The 22407-nt window shown below is 45.8% G+C and overlaps 1 protein-coding gene across 2 annotated transcripts in view; it reads left to right on the top strand.

Annotated features, from left to right (window-relative positions):
- LOC137346569 (sphingosine-1-phosphate transporter SPNS2-like) overlaps window positions 1-22117 on the top strand; it is a 106410-nt gene extending 84293 nt beyond the window's left edge. The window contains exons 12-13 of one of the 2 annotated variants that reach the window (XM_068010083.1): window positions 17457-17497; window positions 21216-22117. In XM_068010083.1, the coding sequence (XP_067866184.1) occupies window positions 17457-17493 (37 nt within the window). In that variant the 3' untranslated portion in view covers window positions 17494-17497; window positions 21216-22117. The remainder of the gene's footprint in view (window positions 1-17456; window positions 17498-21215) is intronic. The other variant, XM_068010082.1, reaches the window with a different exon arrangement.
- Window positions 22118-22407: the final 290 nt, after the last annotated feature.

Below are 22407 nucleotides of genomic sequence, written 5' to 3' on the forward strand. Positions count from 1 at the left end.
ATTGGGCTGAAATAGTGAGTCAACCCTGCCATTTTCTAAATCATTCATGCGACCACTCTTAGAATACTGTGTGCAGTTCTGGTCACCACAGCAGCTGTTGAAAGAATGTGGAAAAGAGAAACCAGAATGACTGAGGGGGTGGAAGGATTGGATCATAAGGAGCAACTATGTACACTAAACCTGCTCTCACTGGAAGAGGGAAGGCTAAGTGGTGATGTGATTGGTGTTTTAGAATGCTAAAGAGTTCCCCTTGTCTAAAGGAGCAGAACCAGAGGACACAGCCTGCACTTGAAGGGAGGTTAAATTTAAAACTGATGTTGCAGAACTACTATTTCAGTGACTGAGTGGTCAATCTCTGGAATAATTCTCAGGGGAGATGGTGGAAGCAGTTAGTATTGATTCACTCAAATGCAAATTTGCTAGATTTCTTTCAGAAAATAACATTTCGGGATGCAGTCTGCCTATAATTTGAGAAAGAAAGACTTGCATTCATATAGCACCTTTCACAAGCTCAGGATGTCCCAATTCACGTCACAGTCAGTGAAGTACATTTGAAGTTAGGTCACTGTTGTAATGTAAGAAACAGTTTGTGCACAGCAAGCTCCCACAAACATCAATGTGATAATGACTAGATCATCTGTTTTTCAGTTATGTTGGTTGAGGAATAAATATTGGCCAGGACACCAGGGATAACTCCCATGCTCATCTTCGAAATAGTGCCATGAAATCTTTTGCGTCCGCCTTAGAGGGCAGGTGGTGCCTCAGTTTAACGTCTCATCCAAAAGACGGCACCTCCAACAGTGCAGCTCTCCCTCAGCACTGCACTGGAGTGTCAGCCTAGATTTTCTTGAACCCACAACCATTTGACTGCAAGATGAGAACGCTACTAATTAAGCCATAGCTAAATGTAGTACGCCTGGGAGGAACAGGTGACTTTGGAGCTATGGTTTCCAAAACTCCCCATCACTAGGGTTGGCCGTGCATTGTCCTGGGATTGTCTGTTATAGACTAGTGGATAGAGATTGATTACTATGATTAGTCAACAAATCCATTATCGTTGTATCATGTGACTACAGGAATGGTAAACAATGAACTAGATGGACTTTGGTCTTTTCTCATTAAGCAATTCTAATGTTTATTTGTTGAAGGTGCTGTCATCTCCAAGCTTCCAGAGAGTGCAGAAACATTTAAAGTCTAAAAGTTTCTGCTGCATCTCAACTTTAAAACCATCATACTCACCCCTAAATACCAATGGCTGGAGGTGTTTCAGGTGTCCCACAATGGGTGTGTGTGACACCACAATGGCAGTGAATAAGGGAATGGGCTAACCCTATTCTCAGCCACATAGATTGGCAAAGTATTTATGGGTTATGGAGGTGTCTTTATAATGCATTCCATTAATGGAATGCGTTACACAAGTGCTCTGTATTGTCTCATCAACACAGAACCAGTTTTGTGGTTAGTAATAAGTGCTGCCCCTGTTTCACTGGAAGAACCAACCCATAAGATATGGTTCACTTAATCCTCGAAAGATCTTTGCATTCCAAAAACATTTGTTTCATTTCTAAGTTGCCTGCACCTCAAATATTACAGAAATCCACCAATCTAAAATTCTCATTCTCATCGTTAAATCCCTCCTGGTCTTAGCCCTCCCTATCGCTGGGACTCCTCCAACCCTGCAACCAACCCCCTCCCCCCAACTCTCCATTCCTCTGGCCTTTTGAACACCACCCACCCCACGCCTGCTGTCTTCCTTCGCCTCATCATTGGCCGTGACCTAAACTGTCTAGCGCATACTTTGGAATTCGCTCCCGAACGGCCCCCCTCACCTTTTGCCTACTTCTCCACCCTAAAGCTCAACTCTGACTAAATATGGCCACCCCACCTAATATCTCTTTTATCCCAGCATCTGTTTTGTCTGATTTCACCTCTGTGACGTGCTCTTTCTACAGGAAAGACGTTATATCAGTGAAAGTTGTTACTGTTGAACGATGGATTGTCTTGTAACCTGACGCTGACAACCTCCCCCCTGACCATCACTAGAGACTAAATGTTTAGCATTTCATACACTTCTGTTTTGTTCACATCACCAACCTCTCATGAGAGCTCTGACCTCCACTGATGTTGTGCTTTGTGGCAGCCCACTGTTGTATCCCCCTGAACTTGCAGCCCAGATGCTGGAGATCAGCATGCTACTCTATCTAGAGGGGGATTCACACTTTAATCCAATTCTGCCCTAACCTGATATACTCCTGTGTGCTCTACAGCATGGGTCAAGTGACTGGCGTGAGAAATCAGATTGATTTTGTTTCCTCTCCCTGCTTCGGACATCCCAAGGGCTTTTGGATCACTCCAATGCTGACCCTACTTGAGGTCAATTAATTCTACATGTCAGTGACTGAAGCTAGGACCTTCGAGTCTACAAGCCTCAGTACCAAGTCACATGGTGCAGTTATGCCAATGAGCTTTTGAGTTAGCTTGACATGATCATCTTTCTGTACCTTTAAACTACATGGCACTCCTTCTACTACTCATTGCTGATACTAGCAAATGGCAATAGAATAGAAAATAGCTTTAAAAACTGGTACCAATCCCCTTTGTAGTGCAAAGCAAACAAGCCAACGCCTCTGTAAAATATGAGAGAGAGAATCTGTTCTCAGCGCATTCACTGTTTGGATGATAACATTGCTGAGGCATTTTCTACCTTGAGGTTTTTAAAAGCAATGTATTTCCCAAAGGTTAAAGGTCAGACCTCTGTCTCGAAGACGTGCTAATGTGAGTTCAATTTGACTTACTCGTCCTGTGACTCACTGTTTCCTGCAATTATCCTCAATGGGTGCAGTCTGCTTCAATTTTATATTTCCTAAAGGTGCTGGCTTAGCCTGGCCTCCTGGTTAGGGTTTCAGTGACCTGCCCAAGTGGTTGAACAGCGTGGGGGAGGAGTGTGGGGATGGGGTGATGAGGCTATCTGACCATGGGGGGGGGCATCACAACTGATGACCGATCTTGTGCTCGCCTGTAGTTCCCGGGAGGACGTACTGGGCAATGATGTGGAACATAAACTCTCGAATTAGCATTTTCTCAAGGGCAAGAGAGCTTTTTGAAATCACAGTTTTGATTTTTTTCCCCCCTCTACCTTGCCTATGTGAACATACAGACAGGATCGATGGAAAAGAGAATGAGATGAGGTGTAAATTGAGCACTCGATTCCTTCTCACCTATTGCCTGCCAATAAAAGTTAACATTATCCTTATGATCATCTGGTCATTATCACATTGCTGTGAGAAAATTGGCTGCTGCATTTCCTACATTATGACAGTGAATACAATACTTCATTGGATGTAAACTGGTTAGGAATGTCCTGAGCTTTTGAAAAGGCAATATATACATAGAAATACATAGATGTTACAACACAAAAACAGGCCTTTCAGCCCAACCAGTCTGTGTTAGTGTTTACCCTCCACCTGAGCAAATAAATTCTAGTTTTTCTGATTAATCTGTATATATCTCAAGTTGCCAATATTTAGATTTAGAATCATAGAATAGAAAGTTTAAGGCACAGAAAGAGGCCACTTGCGTCTGTGCCGGAGTTACAATTTAGAATGTATCCACGAATGAAGTAACAGCATTGCCCAGCCCTTCCCAGTTCCTCAGCTCCAGCCAATATGAAGAATAGGCACTGATCGGACTGATTGAGCTGGGCTTGGAGGCCCAGACTGCCAGGGATCGGCAGCTGTACATGCCCCTAAGGCTGAGCCCCAAAGGCTGAAGCTAGTTACAATCTCTGTAACACAGACCAGGATCCAAACCTGTGACCTTTTTATCAGCTTGGCCCATGTGCCACCAACTGAGACTGGGAGAACCTTCCTGTGGGTGGGTACAGTGCACTCGCTTATTATATGAGATATATTTGTAATGACACTGTACACCATTGGGTCCTAGACTGCAATCAGCAGCGCTATCCTGCATTACACCCCTCAAACCCAAGCAGGCTAGCTCAGTTTACCCACCGCATAAGAAAATGACATTATTTTAAAGACATAAAATGGGTTTGTGTTTTTAATGGTGCTGTTCTGGCAGTGAGCTGCAGGCTGTAATTGAATCCGAGCAGTTCAGGTGACATTCACAAATCATTCCCACAGTCTGTCAGCTACATACCTCTGCTTCATAACAGCCATACGACTCACTCCTGTGTTTATTGCTCCCACTCCCTGTGTGTGAGTGCGTGTATGTGTTCATGCACATGTGGGTGTATTCATGTGTGTATGTACCACAGTGGGATTTTTCACCAATGGAACTGCATAGGACATACTAAAGACTCCCTCTGCGGTGAGTTTGTTGGAAAGACCATTACCAAACTCTGGTTGTAGTTACTGTGATGGGGAGGGAGAGACCCAAAGGAAATTAACCTGCACTGTAATCCCTTTGTGAGGAGTGAAAGGCAGTACCCATTACTGGGCACAGATACTTACCTGGCAGGGGAGAAACCATGATCAAGTGGCCTTTGATCCTGTCCTGGGTATGCTTTGAGTAAAATGGCTATAACCAATCTTCGAGTTTCAGGCCAGGGAGTGCGTAACACCGTTCGGGTGGTGGTGAAGGACATGGAAGGAGATGCACCGGTTGACCGTACCTTCTTCATCAAGAAAATCCTCATCGATTGCTGTGGATTCCAAGCTACGGACATCTTCTGCCTGCAGGACTTCCCCAGCAGTGGATATTTCAACGTGACGTTTAAGAATGTGGCGGGATGCATCAAGTTCCTGAAGGTGTTCAAGGAGAAAGGGAAACCTGGCACCGCTGTCCATCCTCAAAGCGGAGCCACTCTTCATGCTGCCGTGACCGGGTGGTGACAATTCACCTCTACAACCCCCACGTTCCTGTCGTGGATGTACTCACCATCCTCGCCGGGTATGTCGAGGTGGACGGCAGTAACACTGATGTCAAGGACCCATTTGGGATCTGGACCAGCAAGCGGCAGGTCAAGGTGACCTTGAAGGTCGATACCAATGGCACCATCCTCCACCCTCCCTCCAGCTTCGCTATCGGGGGAAGTCTACGCTGGGCAGCCCAGAGTTTGTCGCACCTGTGGCAAATCTGGTCACGTGGTAGCTATTTGCAGCACGGTTGTCTGCAAGAACTGCAAGAAGGAAGGCCATCAAACCAAGAACTGTAAGCAGAGTAAGTGTTGCAACTTGTGCGGTGCAGCAGGCCACCTCGACAAAACCTGCCCAAAACGCTGCCTCAGTTATGCTTAGGCAGCAAGGTCCAAGAAAAAGCCGGGAGAAGGAACAACGAAGGCGTCTGGTGCTGGAAAGGAGACAAGCAACCTTCTGCGCAGCAAGGAAAGGCTACCTGAGAAGGAGAAGAAAGGGGAGGCAGCTGAAACCAGCAACCCAGCACCTACCCCGCGCCCGGAAACCCCTCCTCCACAGACAGAATCAATGGAGGAGGAGGCAGCAGATGGACAAACTGGTCAATGGCAAGTGGTACAAAGGAAAACCACAAAGAAAAAGCCTCCAAAAGCGGAACAGGCCACCACCCAAACCAGTGGCAAGAGAAGGCTACCGTCTGAGACAGACTACAGCAGCTCCTCATCACTGGACGAGAAAGTGCCGGAATGATGGCACCTTCAAAAGAGGCGGTAGAACTCAAAGGAGATGGAAGATAAAGCCCCTCCAGCCCCCGGGCACTGGAAGTTGTGATGGGCCCAGAGCACCCCAACCCCAAAGCACCAAACCTAGCAACATGACTAGCGCATCCCAGCTCCGGGACACCGAAAGCAAAGGCACGTCTGGCGCACCTCAGCTCCGGGAAGCCGGGAGCAGTGATTTTCGAGGAGGAACAGAGGGAAGCAGCAGAGGACAACCCAATCCTTGCTGCCTACAAGACCCCCCCAGTGTCACCCCAGCGGAACAAACCCTGCATGAAAAACCAAGAGGGGTTTTATTTATTATTTTATTTAGAGATGCAGCACTGAAACAGGCCCTTCGGCCCACCGAGTCTGTGCCAACCATCAACCACCCATTTATACTAACCCTACGCTAATCCCATATTCCTACCACATCCCCACCTGTTCCTATATACCACGTACCTACCCTAGGGGCAATTTATAATGGCCAATTTACCTATCAACCTGCAAGTCTTTTGGTTTCTGAGCCCAACGAACATGAAACAGCTTGTGCACACGATGGGTATGCAGGAACATAGCGAAGGACTGGGACTAGCAAGGACAAATGGTATGGGAAGCAACAACTAACTTAAAAAATGGGTATAAGGATTGCTTCAATTAATGTGCGTAACATTAAATCGACTGCGTGATGTGTTTCAACCTTGGATTACCTTGCCAAGGTCAAAGCCGACCTACTGTTTCTGCAGGAGTGTGGAATACCACACCTCAGCACCTACAGGCAATGATTGCGATGGTGGTCCCACAGGACATCGATCTGGTCAGAGGGTAATGATTCCCATTCCTCCGGCCTGGGTATTCTGCTGCGGGGAGGTAACTTTACCATCTCCGAAGTTAAGGAGGTGGTGGGCGGTCGCCTCCTCGTAGCAGACGTAATGTACAACAATGCTCCACTCCGGTTGATCAACGTGTATGCCCCAGTTCAATGCAGCAAGTGGCTGACCGTCTTCCAGCAGCTCCCACTGCTGCTGGCGATGTCCAGGCCGGTCATCCTAGGCGGTGACTTCAACTGCATCATTGATGCGGCTGGACGATCCGGCAGTGACGACAGCAAACTGGACACTACATCCAGATTCCTAATAAAAACAGTTAAAGATGCCAAACTGCACGACGTCTTCAGCAAACCTGCAGACGGAGCGCAGCGTAGATACACCTGGTCAAGATCGGACGGGTCTGCCCGTTCCAGGATTGACTTCCTGTTTGTGTCCCGTGATGTCACGGTCGGATCCACCGACGTCAAGCCGGTGTTCTTCTCTTACCACTGCCTCTTACTGGCTGACTGTCACTTACAGGACGACCAGCGGGTTGGCAGGGGGACATGGAAGCTCAATGCTACACTGCTGACCCCAGAGAACGTTGAGGAACTCAAAAGGGATTACAAAGGTTGGAGAACTGTGAAACCCCTCTTTGAGTCTCCAGTTCACTGGTGGGAGGCTATCAAGGAGAATATCAAGAGGTTCTTTATCTTCAAAGGTGTTCAGAGGGCAAGAGAGAGACAGAGCGAAATGTCCTGACTCCAGAAAAGTATGCAAAATCTGCTCTGGCTGCAGTCAATGGGGGTCAAGGTCAAGGAGGACCTCCATGAGGTGAAGAGCCAGCAGGCCTCGCTGTTTGCCACGGAGGCCTCCAAGATCATCTTCCGGTCCAAAGTCCGCTCCATTGAGCAGGATGAGACGTGCTTGTGTTACTTCTTCCAAAAGGTACACAGAGAAAGCTCTGTTATCAGCAGCCTGAAGGAAGAGGATGGCTCAGTAACATCTTCACAGTCTGACATACTAAGGATCAGCAAATCCTTTTATGACGTGAAGCCCACAGACAGCAGAGCCTCCCAGTCCTTCCTGTCATCTATTACAGAGGTCTTAGATGACAGCATGAGGGAGAGATTGGACAAGCCGCTAACTCTGGACGAGCTGACAAAGGCCGTCAAGTCCTTTGAGACGAGTAAAACTCCCAGAAGCGATGGCTTACCGGTTGAGTTGTATTCGGCCCTGTGGGACTGGGTCGGCCTGGACCTGCTGGAAGTATACGAGAGTATACTCCTGGCCTGCAGCATGTCAGAATCCATGAGGAAAGGCATCATCACCCTCATCTACAAGCGGAAGGGAGAGAGGGCAGAAATCAGAAATTGGCGGCCAATCTCACTGCTTAGTGTTGACTACAAGATTCTGTCCAAAGTCATAGCCAGTTGAGTCAAGTCTGCTCTGGAGTTGGTGATCCACCCCGATCAGACCTGCACTGTACCCGGCAGGAAGATCTCTGATAGTCTCGCGCTATTCAGGGATATGATCACCTATGTACGGGACAGGAGAGTGGACACCTGCCTCATCAGCCTGGACCAGGAGAAGGCTTTTGACAGGATATCGCACACCTACATGATGGACGTGTTCTCCAAAATGGGGTTTGGGGAGGGAATCTGCAATTGGATCAAACTGCTCGACACAAACATCAGTAGCGCAGTCTCAATCAATGGGTGGGAATCGGAAGGTTTCCCGATCCAATCTGGAGTCAGACAGGGCTGTCCTCTCTCCCCGGTCTTGTTCGTTTGTTGTATTGAACCCTTTGCTGAGTGTATTAGGAAGGATGCGAGCATAAGAAGGGTGACAATCCCAGGCAGCAGAGGCACTCAGGTTAAAACCTCCCCGTACATGGATGACGTCGCCGTCTTCTGCTCGGACCCGCTGTCTGTGCGCAGACTGAGGAGAATCTGCGACCAGTTCGAACTGGCCTCGGGAGCCAAAGTTAACCACGGCAAGAACAAGGCCATGTTCTTTGGGAACTGGGCTGACCGATCCTTTGTGCCCTTCATCGTTAGGTCAGACTACCTGAAGGTGCTGGGGATATGGTTCGGAAGGGCCGGGGCGTGCACCAAAACCTGGAAGGAGCGAGTAGCCAAGGTACGACAAAAGTTGGGCATGTGAGAGCAGCGATCTCTCTCCATTGTGGGTAAGAACCTGGTCATCAGGTGCGAGGCGCTCACGTTGTTGCTCTACGTGGCGCAGGTCTGGCCCATACCCCACTCCTGCGCTGTGGCAGTCACCCGAGCCATTTTCCGCTTCATCTGGGGATCCAAAATGGACCGGGTCCGGAGGAACATAATGTTCAAACCTCTGGATAAGGGCGGGAAAAATGTACCCAATGTCACCCTCATCCTGTTGACCACCTTCGTGTGTGGCTGCATCAAGCTGTGTGTAGACCTCCAGTACGCAAACTCCAAGTGTCACTATGTGCTGAGGTTCTATCTGTCCCCGGTGTTGCGAAGATATGGGCCTGGTCACATTGCCGCAGAACGCTCCATCCAGTTGGACTGTGCCATACCACCTATCCTTTGTGGAAAAGTTACTGCGGGAAAACACCTTTGACCACCAATCCATCAGGCAGTGGTCTGCACGGAATGTCCTCAAGGCCCTTCGGGAAAAGGAGATGGTGGATCTTGTCGGATGGTTCCCCGAGCAGACTGCCAAAGCCATTTGGCGGAATGCCTCATCACCAGAACTTTCAAACAAGCACCAAGATGTAGCTTGGCTGGTGGTGAGAAGAGCCCTCCCTGTCAGATCCTTCCTACACACCCGAAGTCTCACCCCCTCCGCACAATGCCCTCGAGGTGGCTGTGGTGGGGAAGAGACGGTTGCCCACCTCCTTCTGGAATGTGTCTTTGCAAAGCAGGTGTGGAAAGAGATGCAGTGGTTTTTGTCGAGGTTCATCCCAAGCAGCTCTGTAACACAGGAGTCTGTGCTCTACGGGCTGTTCCCAGGGACGCACACCAAGACAAGCATCAACTGCTGCTGGAGGACTATCAATTCGGTGAAAGACACCCCTTGATCTGCCCGAAACTTGCTGGTCTTCCAGCGCAGAGTTGTCCACGACGAATGTTGCAGATTGGCACATTCCAAGGTCCAGGACTACGTGCTGAGGGACGCACTAAAGCTTGGGGCAGCTGCAGCAAAGGCTCAATGGGGAAAGACCACTGTGTAAGGTCCCCCCACCAAGCTGAACTGAGAGGCTGGATCCATGGAAAACCCCTCGAACTGTACTGGAAAATATTTGTTTGCTGTAGAATGTGTATGGCATGAAAAATGAAATGGAAGGGTTGTGAGGCAACTCACTCCTGTATTGAAGGAAACTGACCTCCTTTGCACTCTTTGTATTTTTTGACTTGGTGCTGTTTGGAACGGTTTGGTAATGTATTTTTTACAGATTTTTATGAATAAAGTATATTTTGGAAATTTAAAAAAAGTACAGAACAGTCCACTGCCTACTCCGAATGCCTGCACCTTCTGTATGTTAGAATGGCATAACAGAGGGTGAGGCCAGAGATTACTGTTAACAGTGGCACGGTGTCTGTGAATGCACCGTGGAGTGTACTACTGAGCCATACATGGCAGGAGATCTGGGCTTTCATTCCTGGTCAATGCTGAGTTATCTGATCTCAGACAGGCACCAGTAGAAGTGCCTCAGCTGGTGTCTGCACCCTGAGCTCAGGTTTATACTTCTGATTGCTGCAGAGTGGCTCCTGTTGGAATGTGCTTGGACACATCTGCAAATCCTTCCATAAGCAAACAGCCTGGAGTTATTTGCTCTCCAGGCTCATTCGTGAAGCATGGCCACTTGTGTGACATATTGGGGGACTGTCAGCATCAATGGATCTGTAAGAAAGACAGACTTGCATTTAAATCGCGCCTTTCATGAACTCAGAATATCGAAAAGTGCTTTACAACCAATGAAGTACTTTTTGAAGTGTAGTCACTGTAGTAATGTAGGAAACATGGCAGACAATTTGCACACACCCACGAACAGTAACGTGACAATAAACAATGAAATAGTTTTCCTGATTTTGATTGAGAGATAAATATTGGCCAGGGAGAAGTCCCCTGCTCTTTCTTCAAAATAGTGGCCATGGGATCTTTTACATCCACCTGAAAGGACAGATGGGACCTCAGTTTAACTCTCATCCAAAAGGCAGCACAGCACTCCCTTAGTACTGCATTGGAGTGCCAACCTAAACTTTGTGTTTAAGTCTCTGGAATGGGGCTTGAACCTACAACCTTCTGGACTCAGGATTGCTACCAACTGAGCCACAGCTGGCACCTAGTTCAGTGTATAGTTGTGCAGCAGTTCTACTGGACGAGCAATCCAGAAGTCACATGATCAAATGCCACCAAGGGCAAGAAGTGAAATTGAATTCATTAAATCTGATAATGTGAGGGCTAGCACTCAGGAATGGCCACAAAGCTGTCAGATTGTTGTTAAACAATGACTACACCTCATTGGCTGTAAAGCTCTTTGAGACGTCTGGTGATTGGGAGAGGGGCTATATAAAAGCAAGTTTTTTTACTGGAAGCGGAGAAAGCAGAGACAAGGCTCGAGCCAAGATAGTAAATAACTCTGAGGGCTGTTTTCACCTGACAAAAACTGAATATTATTCTTGGCAAGTTGATGAAAAGATTCATTGCAAAACAAGTTAAATGAACTTCCTAGTGAAGAGCGGTGGTGTTTTTATTGTTCGGAGGGCTGGACGACAAATCGTTTGTTCAGACGAAGCCTGAAGAAATCTCTGGAATGTCAAGGTTTCCTAAAAACATAATTTGCATTTTGAAATGGCAGGAAGTGCTGACACAATGAGTGGAATACATTATTGTGAAGCCAGCACCAGATAAGGGAGCAACAATGGCTGTTGAGGAAATACATGTTTTCATGTGGCCAGACACCTTCATAACTGTGGCTCTTAGTAGGTTCTTCAGGAAAGGGATTTCTGTCAATAGAATAACTGAATTATGGTCTGGAAGCTTTTGAGTGACAGCTAGTGGTTTTTCCCTTTACATCCCCCCCGCCCTGATAAATGCCAAGCACCCATCAATTTCCACTTGCACACACTAGTTCAAGTTCTGTCAATCCTTTTAATGCCTGGATGAGATATATGGGCACTGGCTCCAAACATGCCTGATCAGGTCCCAGGTTCAATTCTCTAGTCTGACCTCAGCCTGAGTGGCAGTCGGGGTGTTGCAATTGGCTTTACACTCCAGGGAGAGGATGAATGAGCCAAGGTTCCTGCGGGGGTTGCTATGCAATGACACCATTGTGCAGTAGCACGTGAGAACCAGAATGAGCTTGGTTGTAATATCCAAACCCAATAGTGTATATTATAAATATAGAAACATAATACCCATGTACATTATATAAAATGGACACACTACCTTCCCTTTGAATGTATAGCAGAGACTGGGAGGTGAATAACTTTGCTGAACTGCTGAACAAATGAGGATCGAAGAAAGCCACTCATTAGTTGCCTTTTTTACAGTACGTTCACAGCCCAAGTTGTGTTGATGAGATGATGTTTTACCTTTGTCCCAACACAAAACTTGTGGAGAGTGAATTGAATGTCGAGGACTGGAGATAATGGCAGCAGGTGGAATCTTCTCTTCACTCCTGGTCAGGTCAGGTTCCCAGTCTGGATTCAGGCCACATTTACACTATAACCACTGTTACTGATCACAGTGTAAATGCACCCTTAATAATTAGCTCAGTTGGCCAGATGGCTAGTGTATGATACAGAAAGATGTCAACAGTACAGGTTCCTGTACTGGCTGTGGTAGTTCATGGAAGCTCGCCCCCTCACCTCGCCCCATGCTTGTGGAGTGGTGACCCTCAAGCTATACATCACCAACTATCTCTTTAATGGGGAGAGATGCCTATGGTCCTTTGGGACTATGGCTAGAGCAAAGAGTGGACAGTGAGGTAGCTAACTGTAAGTGGACCTAAATTTGGAGACCTGGATTAGACACTGCTGCTCTGAATGTAAGACCGCTTTACTGCAACAAAAGTTGACAAACCTCAGCTGAGGTCACATTGAAATTACAACTAGGAAGTGGGTAACCCAGTCCATGCTTGTGTTTATCCTCAACACGGGCAGCAGGCCTTCTCCCTGATCTCATATCTCTTCATCCTTCTTTCCTTCAAGCTGTCTATCCAACCTATTCTTAATGGTCTCTGCTTCAATCTCTAGTCCTGCATTCACAACCTTGTGTTTAAACAAAAAAAATTCTCCTGCTCTCTTTCCTCAAGCTCTTGTATTTAATCTTATTTATCAATGAGCCCCTCATTCCAGATCTCCTCAAACACTGGAGTCTGTCAACTCTGTCCGATTATAATTTCAAGCGCCTGTATCAATTTCTTTTACTCAGAAAGCGCGCTCTTTTAAAAGATTGTCTTGAAATTCTGAGAAGCAAAGATCACTTGGCATATAATTACAGGTTGCATTGACCCTGGTAGTAGGGTTCTAATGATCTATAGCTATGCCATTGCTGGCCAGGGCACCCTAAGTGAGTATGATACTTTCTTGCTAATATGCTCTGGTTAACTGTAATTACTTGGTAACATTTCACTTAAATTCCATGGATCATGATGTAATTACACAGTAATAGACACTTTAATTACAGTGTTGGTGAAACTGCGATGTAACTAAGATATTACAATAACTATTTACATTGTAATTAAGTTAATTATTTATTCACTTCCATGGGTGTACAAATTAATCATTTTTAATGGGATTTTTTGGGATAACAGCACTAGTCATAGCAATGCAGATTAGGATCCAGCTCATGCAGGAAGACTTACATTTCTATAGCAATCTCAGGGTATCTCAAAATGCTTTGCAGTGTAATATAGGAAAAGTAGTGTCCAAACTGCACACGGCAAGATCCCACAAACAATGTGTTAATGAGTAGTTAATCAGTTTTCGTGATGTAGGTCTTCTTCGACTATCACTGTGGGATCTTTTACATCTACCTGAGAGGGCAGATGGGAATTTGGTCTAATGTCATATCAGAAAGACGCCACCACTGACAGTGCAGCACTCCTTCAGTACTGCACTGGAGTGTCACTCTGGATTATGGGCTCAAGACTTGAACCCACAATCTTCTAACGCAGAGGCAGATGTACTACTGCTGAGCTAAACTGACACTTGCCTCTGATTTTAGAGGACCTGGTAGTGGCTCAGGCTTCACAGGACGTGGCCAAGGTTTGAAAAGTTAGGTGCCAATTTGCCACGATCAATTGGCAGGTGCCTGATTTTCCAATGGGTGATGCACATCGTCATTTAATTACAATAGAAAATGATCCCACACCAAATGTTGTGGTTTGGCCACTATGTAAACTCCACCCATTTGAAGTGGGTGCAACAACATGGCCTGCTGAAACTGGCTTCTCCAGCGAAGATTTACCCTTTTTTCATTCTACTTTTAGCCATCTACCCCTATTTCCTTTAAAGTGTGATAACAAACAGAAAGCCCTTCTTTATACTGCTTCCAGTACTGGTTCTATCCCCCGCAATCACAGGATCCCTGCTGCCTTGGAAAATTGAGGCTATTTTACAGCCCTGCAAATTCTTCCTTTACAAGTAGTTTCCAGTTCCCTTATAAAAGTTACTATTGAATCTGTTTCCAGCACCCTTTCAGGCAGTGCATTCTGTCACTTTGAGAGATTGCCAGCTAGTAGCATAATAGACTTTCTGGTCTGGTAGCTGTTAACATCTTGCATGCAATAAAGCGGAGCCTTTGAACCAGCTTTCTATGGGGTCTGGACACATATAGTAATGTTGTCCACAATTTGAAACAGATAGGCACTAACATGGCAATCTCACTGACTTGTCATTGTATACAAATCGCAATATTAAAGAAGAAACTGTCTCCACTGACAAACACAGGACACAGATTGAAGATCATTTGCAAAAGAACCGAAGGGGAGTTGACGAGAATTTATGTTACATGGCAAGTTTTTTGACGAGGTAACAGAGTGGGTTGATCAGGCTAATTTGGTTGATGTGGTGTATATGGACTTCGAAAAGGTGTTTGATAAAGTGCAATATAACAGGCTTTTCAACAAAGTTAAAGCCCATGGAATAAAAGGGACACTGGCCGCATGGATACAAAGTTATCTGAGCGACAGGAAACAGATTGTGGTGAATGGCTGTTTTTCAGACTGGAGAAAGGGATACAATTGGGTTTCCTAGGGGTCAGTATTTGGACCACTGCTTTTCTTGATCTATATTAATGACCTAGACTTGGGTGTGCAGGGCACAATTTCAAAATTTGTGGATGACATAAAACTTGTAAGTATTGTGAATTGTGAGGAGGATAGTGATAAACTTCAAGAGGACATTGTTGAAGAAATTTGATTGTCAAAGAAATTCTCCGGACTCAGACTTTGAGCATTGACAAATTTTATTGCATGATATCATGGGGAGCACACCTTTCCTAATCACGGTCCGGTGCTACTCCAAAGCGCCACGGATGTATATAGTACAACAGATGCCGAGCTGACAGTTTCCCAATTAGTTACAGAACTACGAGATAGACACAGGACGGCCTTCGTGACTATAAAGCATGTAGAATCCGAGGTCAGCTTCGCATAAGGCTGTACATAACAAGCTATTATTTTTCTTAAGTTAATGCATACTCCAGATACCACATTCGCCCGTTGATAACGTCTGTGTGGGTTGCGGTTTTGCTTAGCAGGCTGCTGCAGACAAACGGGCCATAAAAGCAAAGAGCTGTAGACCCCAAGGCCAGCAAAACTGCTGCCACAGACATAGATGGGCTGGTTGGATGGGCGGACACATGGCAGATGAAATTTAATGCAGAGAAGTGTGCAGTGGTACATTTTGGTAGGAGGAATGAGGAGAGGCAATATAAACTAAAGGGTGCAATTCTAGAGGAGGTGCAGGAACAAAGACACCTAGGGGCATTTAAGAGTCAACCACATTGTTGTGGGTCTGGAGTCACATGTAGGCCAGACCAGGTAAGGACAGCAGAGATTTCCTTCCCTGATGGACATTAGTGAACCAGATGGGTTCTTACAACAATCGACATGGTGTCATGGTTGCCATTAGACTAGCTTTGTAATTCCAGATTTATTAATTGAATTCAAACTTCACCATTTGCCACGGTGGGATTCAAACCCATGACCCCAGAGCACTAGCCTGGGCCTCTGGATTACTAGTCCAATGACATTACCACTACAGAGCAGGGAGGTTATGATGGAGCTGTATAAAACACTAGTTAGGCCACAGCTGGAGTACTGTGTACAGTTCTGGTTGCCACACTATAGGAAGGATGTGATTGCACTGGAGAGGGTGCAGTGGAGATTCACCAGGATGTTGCCTGGGCTGGAGCATTTCTGCTATGAAGAGAGACTGAAAAAGTTAGGGTTGTTTTCCTTAGAGCAGAGAAGGCTGAGGGGGGACATGATTGAGGTGTGCAAAATTATGAGGGGCATTGATAGGTTAGATAGGAAGAAACTTTTTCCCTTAGCGGAGGGGTCAATAACCAGGGGCATAGATTTAAGGTAAGGTACAGGAGGTTTAGAGGGGATTTGAGGAAACATTTTTTCACTCAGAGGGTGGTTGGAATCTGGAACGCACTGCCTGAAGAGGTGGTAGAGGCAGGGACCCTCACAACGTTTAACAAGTATTTAGATGAGCACTTGAAACACCATAGCATACAAGTCAATGGGCCAAGTGCTGGAAGATGGAATTAGAATCGTTAGGTGCTTGATGGCTGGCACAGATACGATGGGCCGAAGGGCCTGTTTCTGTGCTGTATAACTCTATATCGACGCCACCGCCTACCCTATCTGGAATGCACTGCCTTAAAGTTTGGCATGGCAGATTCAAAGGGGTTTTCAAGAGGGAATTGGATAAGGACCTGAAGAGAGAAAACTTGCAGGGCTATGGGGAAAGGGCGGGACAGTTGGACTAGCTGAATTGTACATGCAGAGAGCCGACATAGCCAGGACGGGTCGAATGGCTTCCTTTTGTGCTGTCACCATTCTAGATTATGATCTGGAGTGCACTACCTGAAAGGAAGCAGATTCAATAGAAAACTTTAAATGCACTGCAAATATATTTGAGAAGGAAAAATCTTCAGGGCTGTGAGGATAAAGCAGGGACGTAGGACTAACTGAATAATGCTTTCAAAGAGCCATCACAGGTATGATGGGCGAAATGGCCTCCCCGAGTAAGATTCTAATTGGGATTGAATTACAGATATGTAGGGAGATGTCTTGATTTTTGGGTTTGTCTGTCCTCTGGTGGCTGAACCATTCCTACACATAATTAGCTTCAGTCATATGCAGGTACACTTCATTCCCTGGTCATTCTTTGTTCTGTGTTCATGGGAGCCTTTTTGTTCATTAATGAGGGAGCCACAAACAGTGGAAGACTAATGCGTGGCGTGACGGAGGTCAGTTTAGATGAGTTGATTTGACGTATGAGCAGCACTCTTGCTTTTGTCACAGTATGAACTGTGTAATGTGGGATAAGATGTGACACCATCGTGAGTGAGAAGAATTGTGCAGCATTGCACTTGCTGTAGTATTGTCGCATGTCCAGTATGAAGCCAAGTTGATAAAGGTTCACGGGTGATCCATTGCACCAACTGGAAACTATTATATCTTGGGGATGTTTTCAGTATAATGAGTAAGCTGTCCTGTGAGTGCCACCAACATTGCAATTTACTAACCAGTCAGGTGCCGTGGAGCACAGACCTGCGGAGGGGAGGTGCAGTGACCGAGGGGGCATCTTACTTTGGGGGAGGGGGTTGGGGGAGGGGGGCAGGGTCAAAGCAGACAGGACAGCACCTGGGAAGCTGGCACAGTGCAATAGTGCCCTGGTGGATGTGGTGATGCCCACAGATGCCATTTTACCCATCCCCGAGATAGTAAACACTTTTGCTTCTGCTGTCTGACTGCTTGAATTTATTTCCTTTCTCTGCAGGGTGGAAGAGATGAAGCTGGTTTCTGTGAAAGTTTGATAAGGTAAGCAAAGAAATAAAACAAATAATCAGATCCACATTATTGTTGAGCACGGCATTTTAATGAAACGTGCAGTTGTTAAAAACAACAGAGCTTTGGAGCAGTGCCCGAGATGTGATTTGTACTGATTTCCTTTTATTTAGTAACTTTCTTTGATGAGGAGGTCACAGGGGTTTGACTGACAGGAAACAAATTTCCAAGGCAGTGACCAGGACTGAGATTTATCACTGGGGTTTGGACAAAGGGAGTGCAGCAGAAAGATGAGTCGGAAACAGGCCCCTTCAGATCTGAGAAGTTCATTTCTGTGATGTTGTTTTGCTCCTGTAGTTCAGTGTCACTGTGGCCTGCATTTCACGAAAGATTTAGAGTGTGATAGAATGTGAATGATGGTACAAGCTTGCCATTTCATTTCAGTTGGGGAGATGGTGATCCTAAGGTTACTCATGATTTTCCCTTTGGCTTGCACAGGAGAAGTTTTCAAGCTGCCTGCAGTGTCTACTTAGAAAGTTCTTTTCCCCCTCAAACCTGCTTCCCCTTGCGACAGTGCAATCCCTACATTATTGGCTTATAGTGTGAAACCTGTAACTGAGCTAACTTCGACTCCCAGTGGCTCGTCCAAACTGGGCACCTGTAAGAGCTTTAGATATCAACAGACTGTACTAGAGCATAATGGCTGCAGGGAATCTGTCAAGTTCCTCATCTCAGCCGGGTTGGCAGGAGGAGGCAAAATGCAAAGGCTGAGGAATGAGAAGCAGCCGAACTATCCCAAACAAATCTTATACACTTTACAGGAACTGGAGGAGACCATTCAACCCCTCGAGCCTGTACCACCGTTCAGTTAGATCATGGCTGATCTGTACTTCAACTCCATATCCCTTTATATCCTTACCCAACAAAAAATCTCAATCTCGGTCTTGAAAGCTTCAATTGATCCACAGCCTTTTGGAGGAAGAGAGCTCGAGATTTCCAATACCCTTTGCATGAAAAAATGCTTCCTCATGTCTCTCCTAAATGGCCTAGTTGTAATTTTAAGATTATGCACTATTGTTCTTGACTGTCCTACCAGAGAATTAGTTTCTGTGGATGGAGCTGGCTATTGGTTACGTGTCTGTCCTCTCAATTAAGGGATGGTTTGTATTGTGGGTGTACCAGCAACATGTGGAAGAAAGCCAAGCAGAGCTTCAAACACTGGAACCATGAAATCAAATGGCGTGTAGGTCAGCACAAACAGCCAGTTTCCCTAAGCTTAATGACTATACACGACCCCAACAGAGGGTCATCTGACACACGAGAGAAACAAGTTGTTTACTGCCACTGCCTGCAGTTCCAGGCCTGTTTTGTGGGCAGAGTTTGGTAGTGGCAGTAATTCCAGTGCTGGACCTCTGCCAGCCTCTTCCTGAACACAAGCCCTTATTAGCCTCTGTCACTGTGGAGTCCGGTCGGGTCAGTGGAAATATATGTCTGGTAGGTGCAAGAGCACACCCTTGGCAAAGTGGAACATTAAAGAAATATACGTATTTGACACCAGCTCACTCTTTCTACATGAATAATCAGGACAGCAGTGGTTTTCCTGTATTTGGACTGATTTATTAGCAGTGTTTTGAGAAAAGTTGGCCTGATTCCGATTTGGACAAATTTAAAAGAAAAACTTCAATTCAAGTGCAGTACGGAGATGAGGAAACTCCTCTCTAGGGCAAACTAGGGTAAACACATCACACGTCAGGCAATGTCCCTAAAATACAGGTCACATCTTGTATTGAAAACACATTTGTCCCTGTACAGCATGTCTTATTCCTCACACTACAGTCAAGAGAGCTCAATGCGGGGCATCACCGGCATGTATCAGCTGCCTGCAAATGATAAACTACATTGCTCCCCAGATTTAGCTTGAATTGTTAGTGTATAACAGCAAGACACAGATTCCATAATCAACAAGTGAGACAGCAGAAAGTTTTCAATACACATTAGTGATCGGGAGACAGCCTTTGGTTTAGTGGTAGCTTTCCCCCATTGGAGACAGGAGAAGGGTTTAAACCCCATTGTGGACAGCCTCAGCAATTGGAGGCTAGAATATGGTCCCTAAATACTGGGTTGACATCCATCATGTACTAGATAAGAGTGACCGCTGGCTCAGTAGTGGTATTGCTACTTTTGAGTCAGAGGTTTGGAGTCAGGCCTCACTCCCGATGGTTTTGGAAAATGACCTAACAGTTCTGAATGGTGGGTTGATGTCTAACAGGGGTATTCATGTCTGATAGTTGTAAGTGGTACACTCCCCCTGCCACATGATGAAGGGTAGATGGGGCTCCTTAGCTTTGTTTGGAACTCTCATAGGAAAAGGTATGCCTTAGTGAAAAACCATGATGAAGACAACAGGAGATCATCTCAGCTCCAGCAAGAGGCTCAAGAATCTCACATGTGAGACTTGAGTTAGGACCTGCTCCTGAGGACAGGGCAAAATGCATGAACAGGTTAGGGAGGCACTTAGTGTGGAAAACGTTAAGGGAGAATGGGATAGATAGTTGGTGGAGCAGATGACTGTGAACCATTAGTATTGTGACCAGCCAGATGCAGTCTGTTCCATCCTATATATTCTGATTGGTGGACTGTGAGCTGAAATGCTGCATCAATTAACTCAGAGAGAAAGAGAAGGATAAGTATCTGATTAGGTACAGTTTTGAATATTGTAAGAATAAGCTGGGTTTCCAACAAACTTACCGAAGGGTGTCAGACCAGGATTAGATGGCTGTGATATGATGATGATCTGGAATGCACTGCTTGAAAGAGTGCAGAAGCAGATTCAATATTAACATTCAAAAAGGAATTAGACAAATACTTGAAAAGAAAAATTGGCAGCGCTGTGAGGAAAGAGCAGGGGAGTGGAACTAACTGGATAGCTCTTTCAAAGAGCCAGGACAGGAAAGATGGGCTAGAAAGCCTCATGCGGTGCCTTATGATTCAATGCAAAAATGGATAAATATTGTTATATTTTGCTTAATTGTCTTTGGTTATTGGGCAGCATTTGTACAGAACTTCCCTTCAGGTGATTAAATGGACATAGTCTTTTGTTTTTTTATTCTTTCATGGGATAGGAGAGTCGCTGGCCAGGCCAGCATTTATTGGAGGTTTGGCGAGTTGCTGCAGTGCATCTTGTATATGGTATCCACTGCTGCCATTGTGCAGCGGTGGTGGAGGGGGTGAATGTGTGAGGTGGTGGGTGGAGTGCTACTAAAGTAAAAGGTTAGAGTGTAAAGGGACTGTGGAAGGAGATGAAATGTGTGGCTGGAGTCCACTATGGTATTGATTGTATCCTGGTCGCTGACAGAATAGCCTGGATGCTGCTACCTAGCCTGTAAATAGTAATATATCAGGGGTTGATTATTTAAAAATGCCTATCTGGGATGTACACAGAGGTAATTTCTGTCATTCTCACTCTCAGATTAATGTTCTCTTGTGAGCAACACAATTGTTTTCTCTGGGAATTTGTAGACGGCCAATTTTGGCAATGTTACTCAAGGAAAAGCGCGGAGCTACAAACACCTTGAGAGTTGCTCGGTGTTGAAAATGCTCGTGTCGTGCAGTGAGGTCATCGCTCACGTAGCGTTTCCAACCAGCTTATAATCGGTGTTTATGATCCACACGAGTCTCCTTCTCCGATCTTACTTCATCTCACCCTAACAGCATGACCTTCTATTCCTTTCTCTCTCATGTACCTATCTAGCTTCCTCAGGACTGAATGCAGCCCTATGTCTTTCTCCCCCACAGAAATGGTTGGAGCAGGTGAAAAATGACTCACAAATCAGCTACTTTTGCCTTCGAACAGCAATGCAGTTTATCATCGCCGCATAATGGGACTATCCGAATGCTGAAGAAGCGGTGAATCATGCAAAGAACATAGGGAATGGCACAACTTCAAAATGGGGCTCAACTATAAGGAACCCCTCCTCTTAAGGGAAGGAACTTTCAATTCTCTTTTTTTATTATGGAAACCTCTACGCAAGAGCAAAGTCTTAAACTTTGTGTTTGTCTCTGTTTTTCGTTTTTCTTCCCATGAGGTTACACACTTGTGTATCAAGATCTGCCCTCAGGGTTTGGAGTCATGCTTCAGCTCCAAACAAGGAATTCTGTTTCAGTGCTGTGGGGCTATGTGTGATCAAAATAAGGCAAGCACTCCAGTCAGTGTCTGAGACATTAGTTATATTGTTCCAGTACAGAGTTGTCATTGGGGATGAGTTAAAACCCAGTGGGATGAGCCAACTGCACAGGAACACCTAATAGTGTATATATTTCCCTTAAATGAAAGAGCACTTTGAGCTGTATACACTAGGATGAAGTGATGCTGACACACCTGTTGTTTGCAGAGGTGGCAGTAGTAGGAATAATGTGAGCCAACGAATTAAGAGTATCAGACAGCTTTAAGGTGTATTGGATTCTGTGATTTTTGTACCAATGCCCCATGATAACAATGCAACCACTAGTTAATGAATATGCACTAAAAATCCCCTGAAGTGAATCGAGATACTTTAAGCAATATTTAACAACTGCCTTCCCCACCTACTTTTCTAAAGTTATATTGCATTGAGGCCGTTGGAAAGATGAAATTGTCAAGGGGTGGGGGGGGGGGGGGGGGGAGGGCGGTAGGCAGTATGTGATGTCTGACCTTGTAATTGCAGCAACCATTTCGACCTGCTGGTCTCGTTTTCGTTGCTCTCTCTAAGACGGGTTCCATTAAGTAATTTCTCCCAGTCCTCAACTCTCAACGTGCAAGCGATGAATCCCATCACAGCAACTGGATTGTGCATCTCCCCACAATTTCCTCTCCATTTCTCTCAGGCATCTTTGCTCAAGCAGCTGTCCATCAGGTTCCCATTAGCAATCTATTTCCACTGGAGCGAACATCACAACCAAGTCCT

Source organism: Heterodontus francisci, chromosome 30 (genome assembly GCF_036365525.1).
Source record: "Heterodontus francisci isolate sHetFra1 chromosome 30, sHetFra1.hap1, whole genome shotgun sequence".
Classification (NCBI taxonomy): Eukaryota; Metazoa; Chordata; class Chondrichthyes; order Heterodontiformes; family Heterodontidae; genus Heterodontus; species Heterodontus francisci.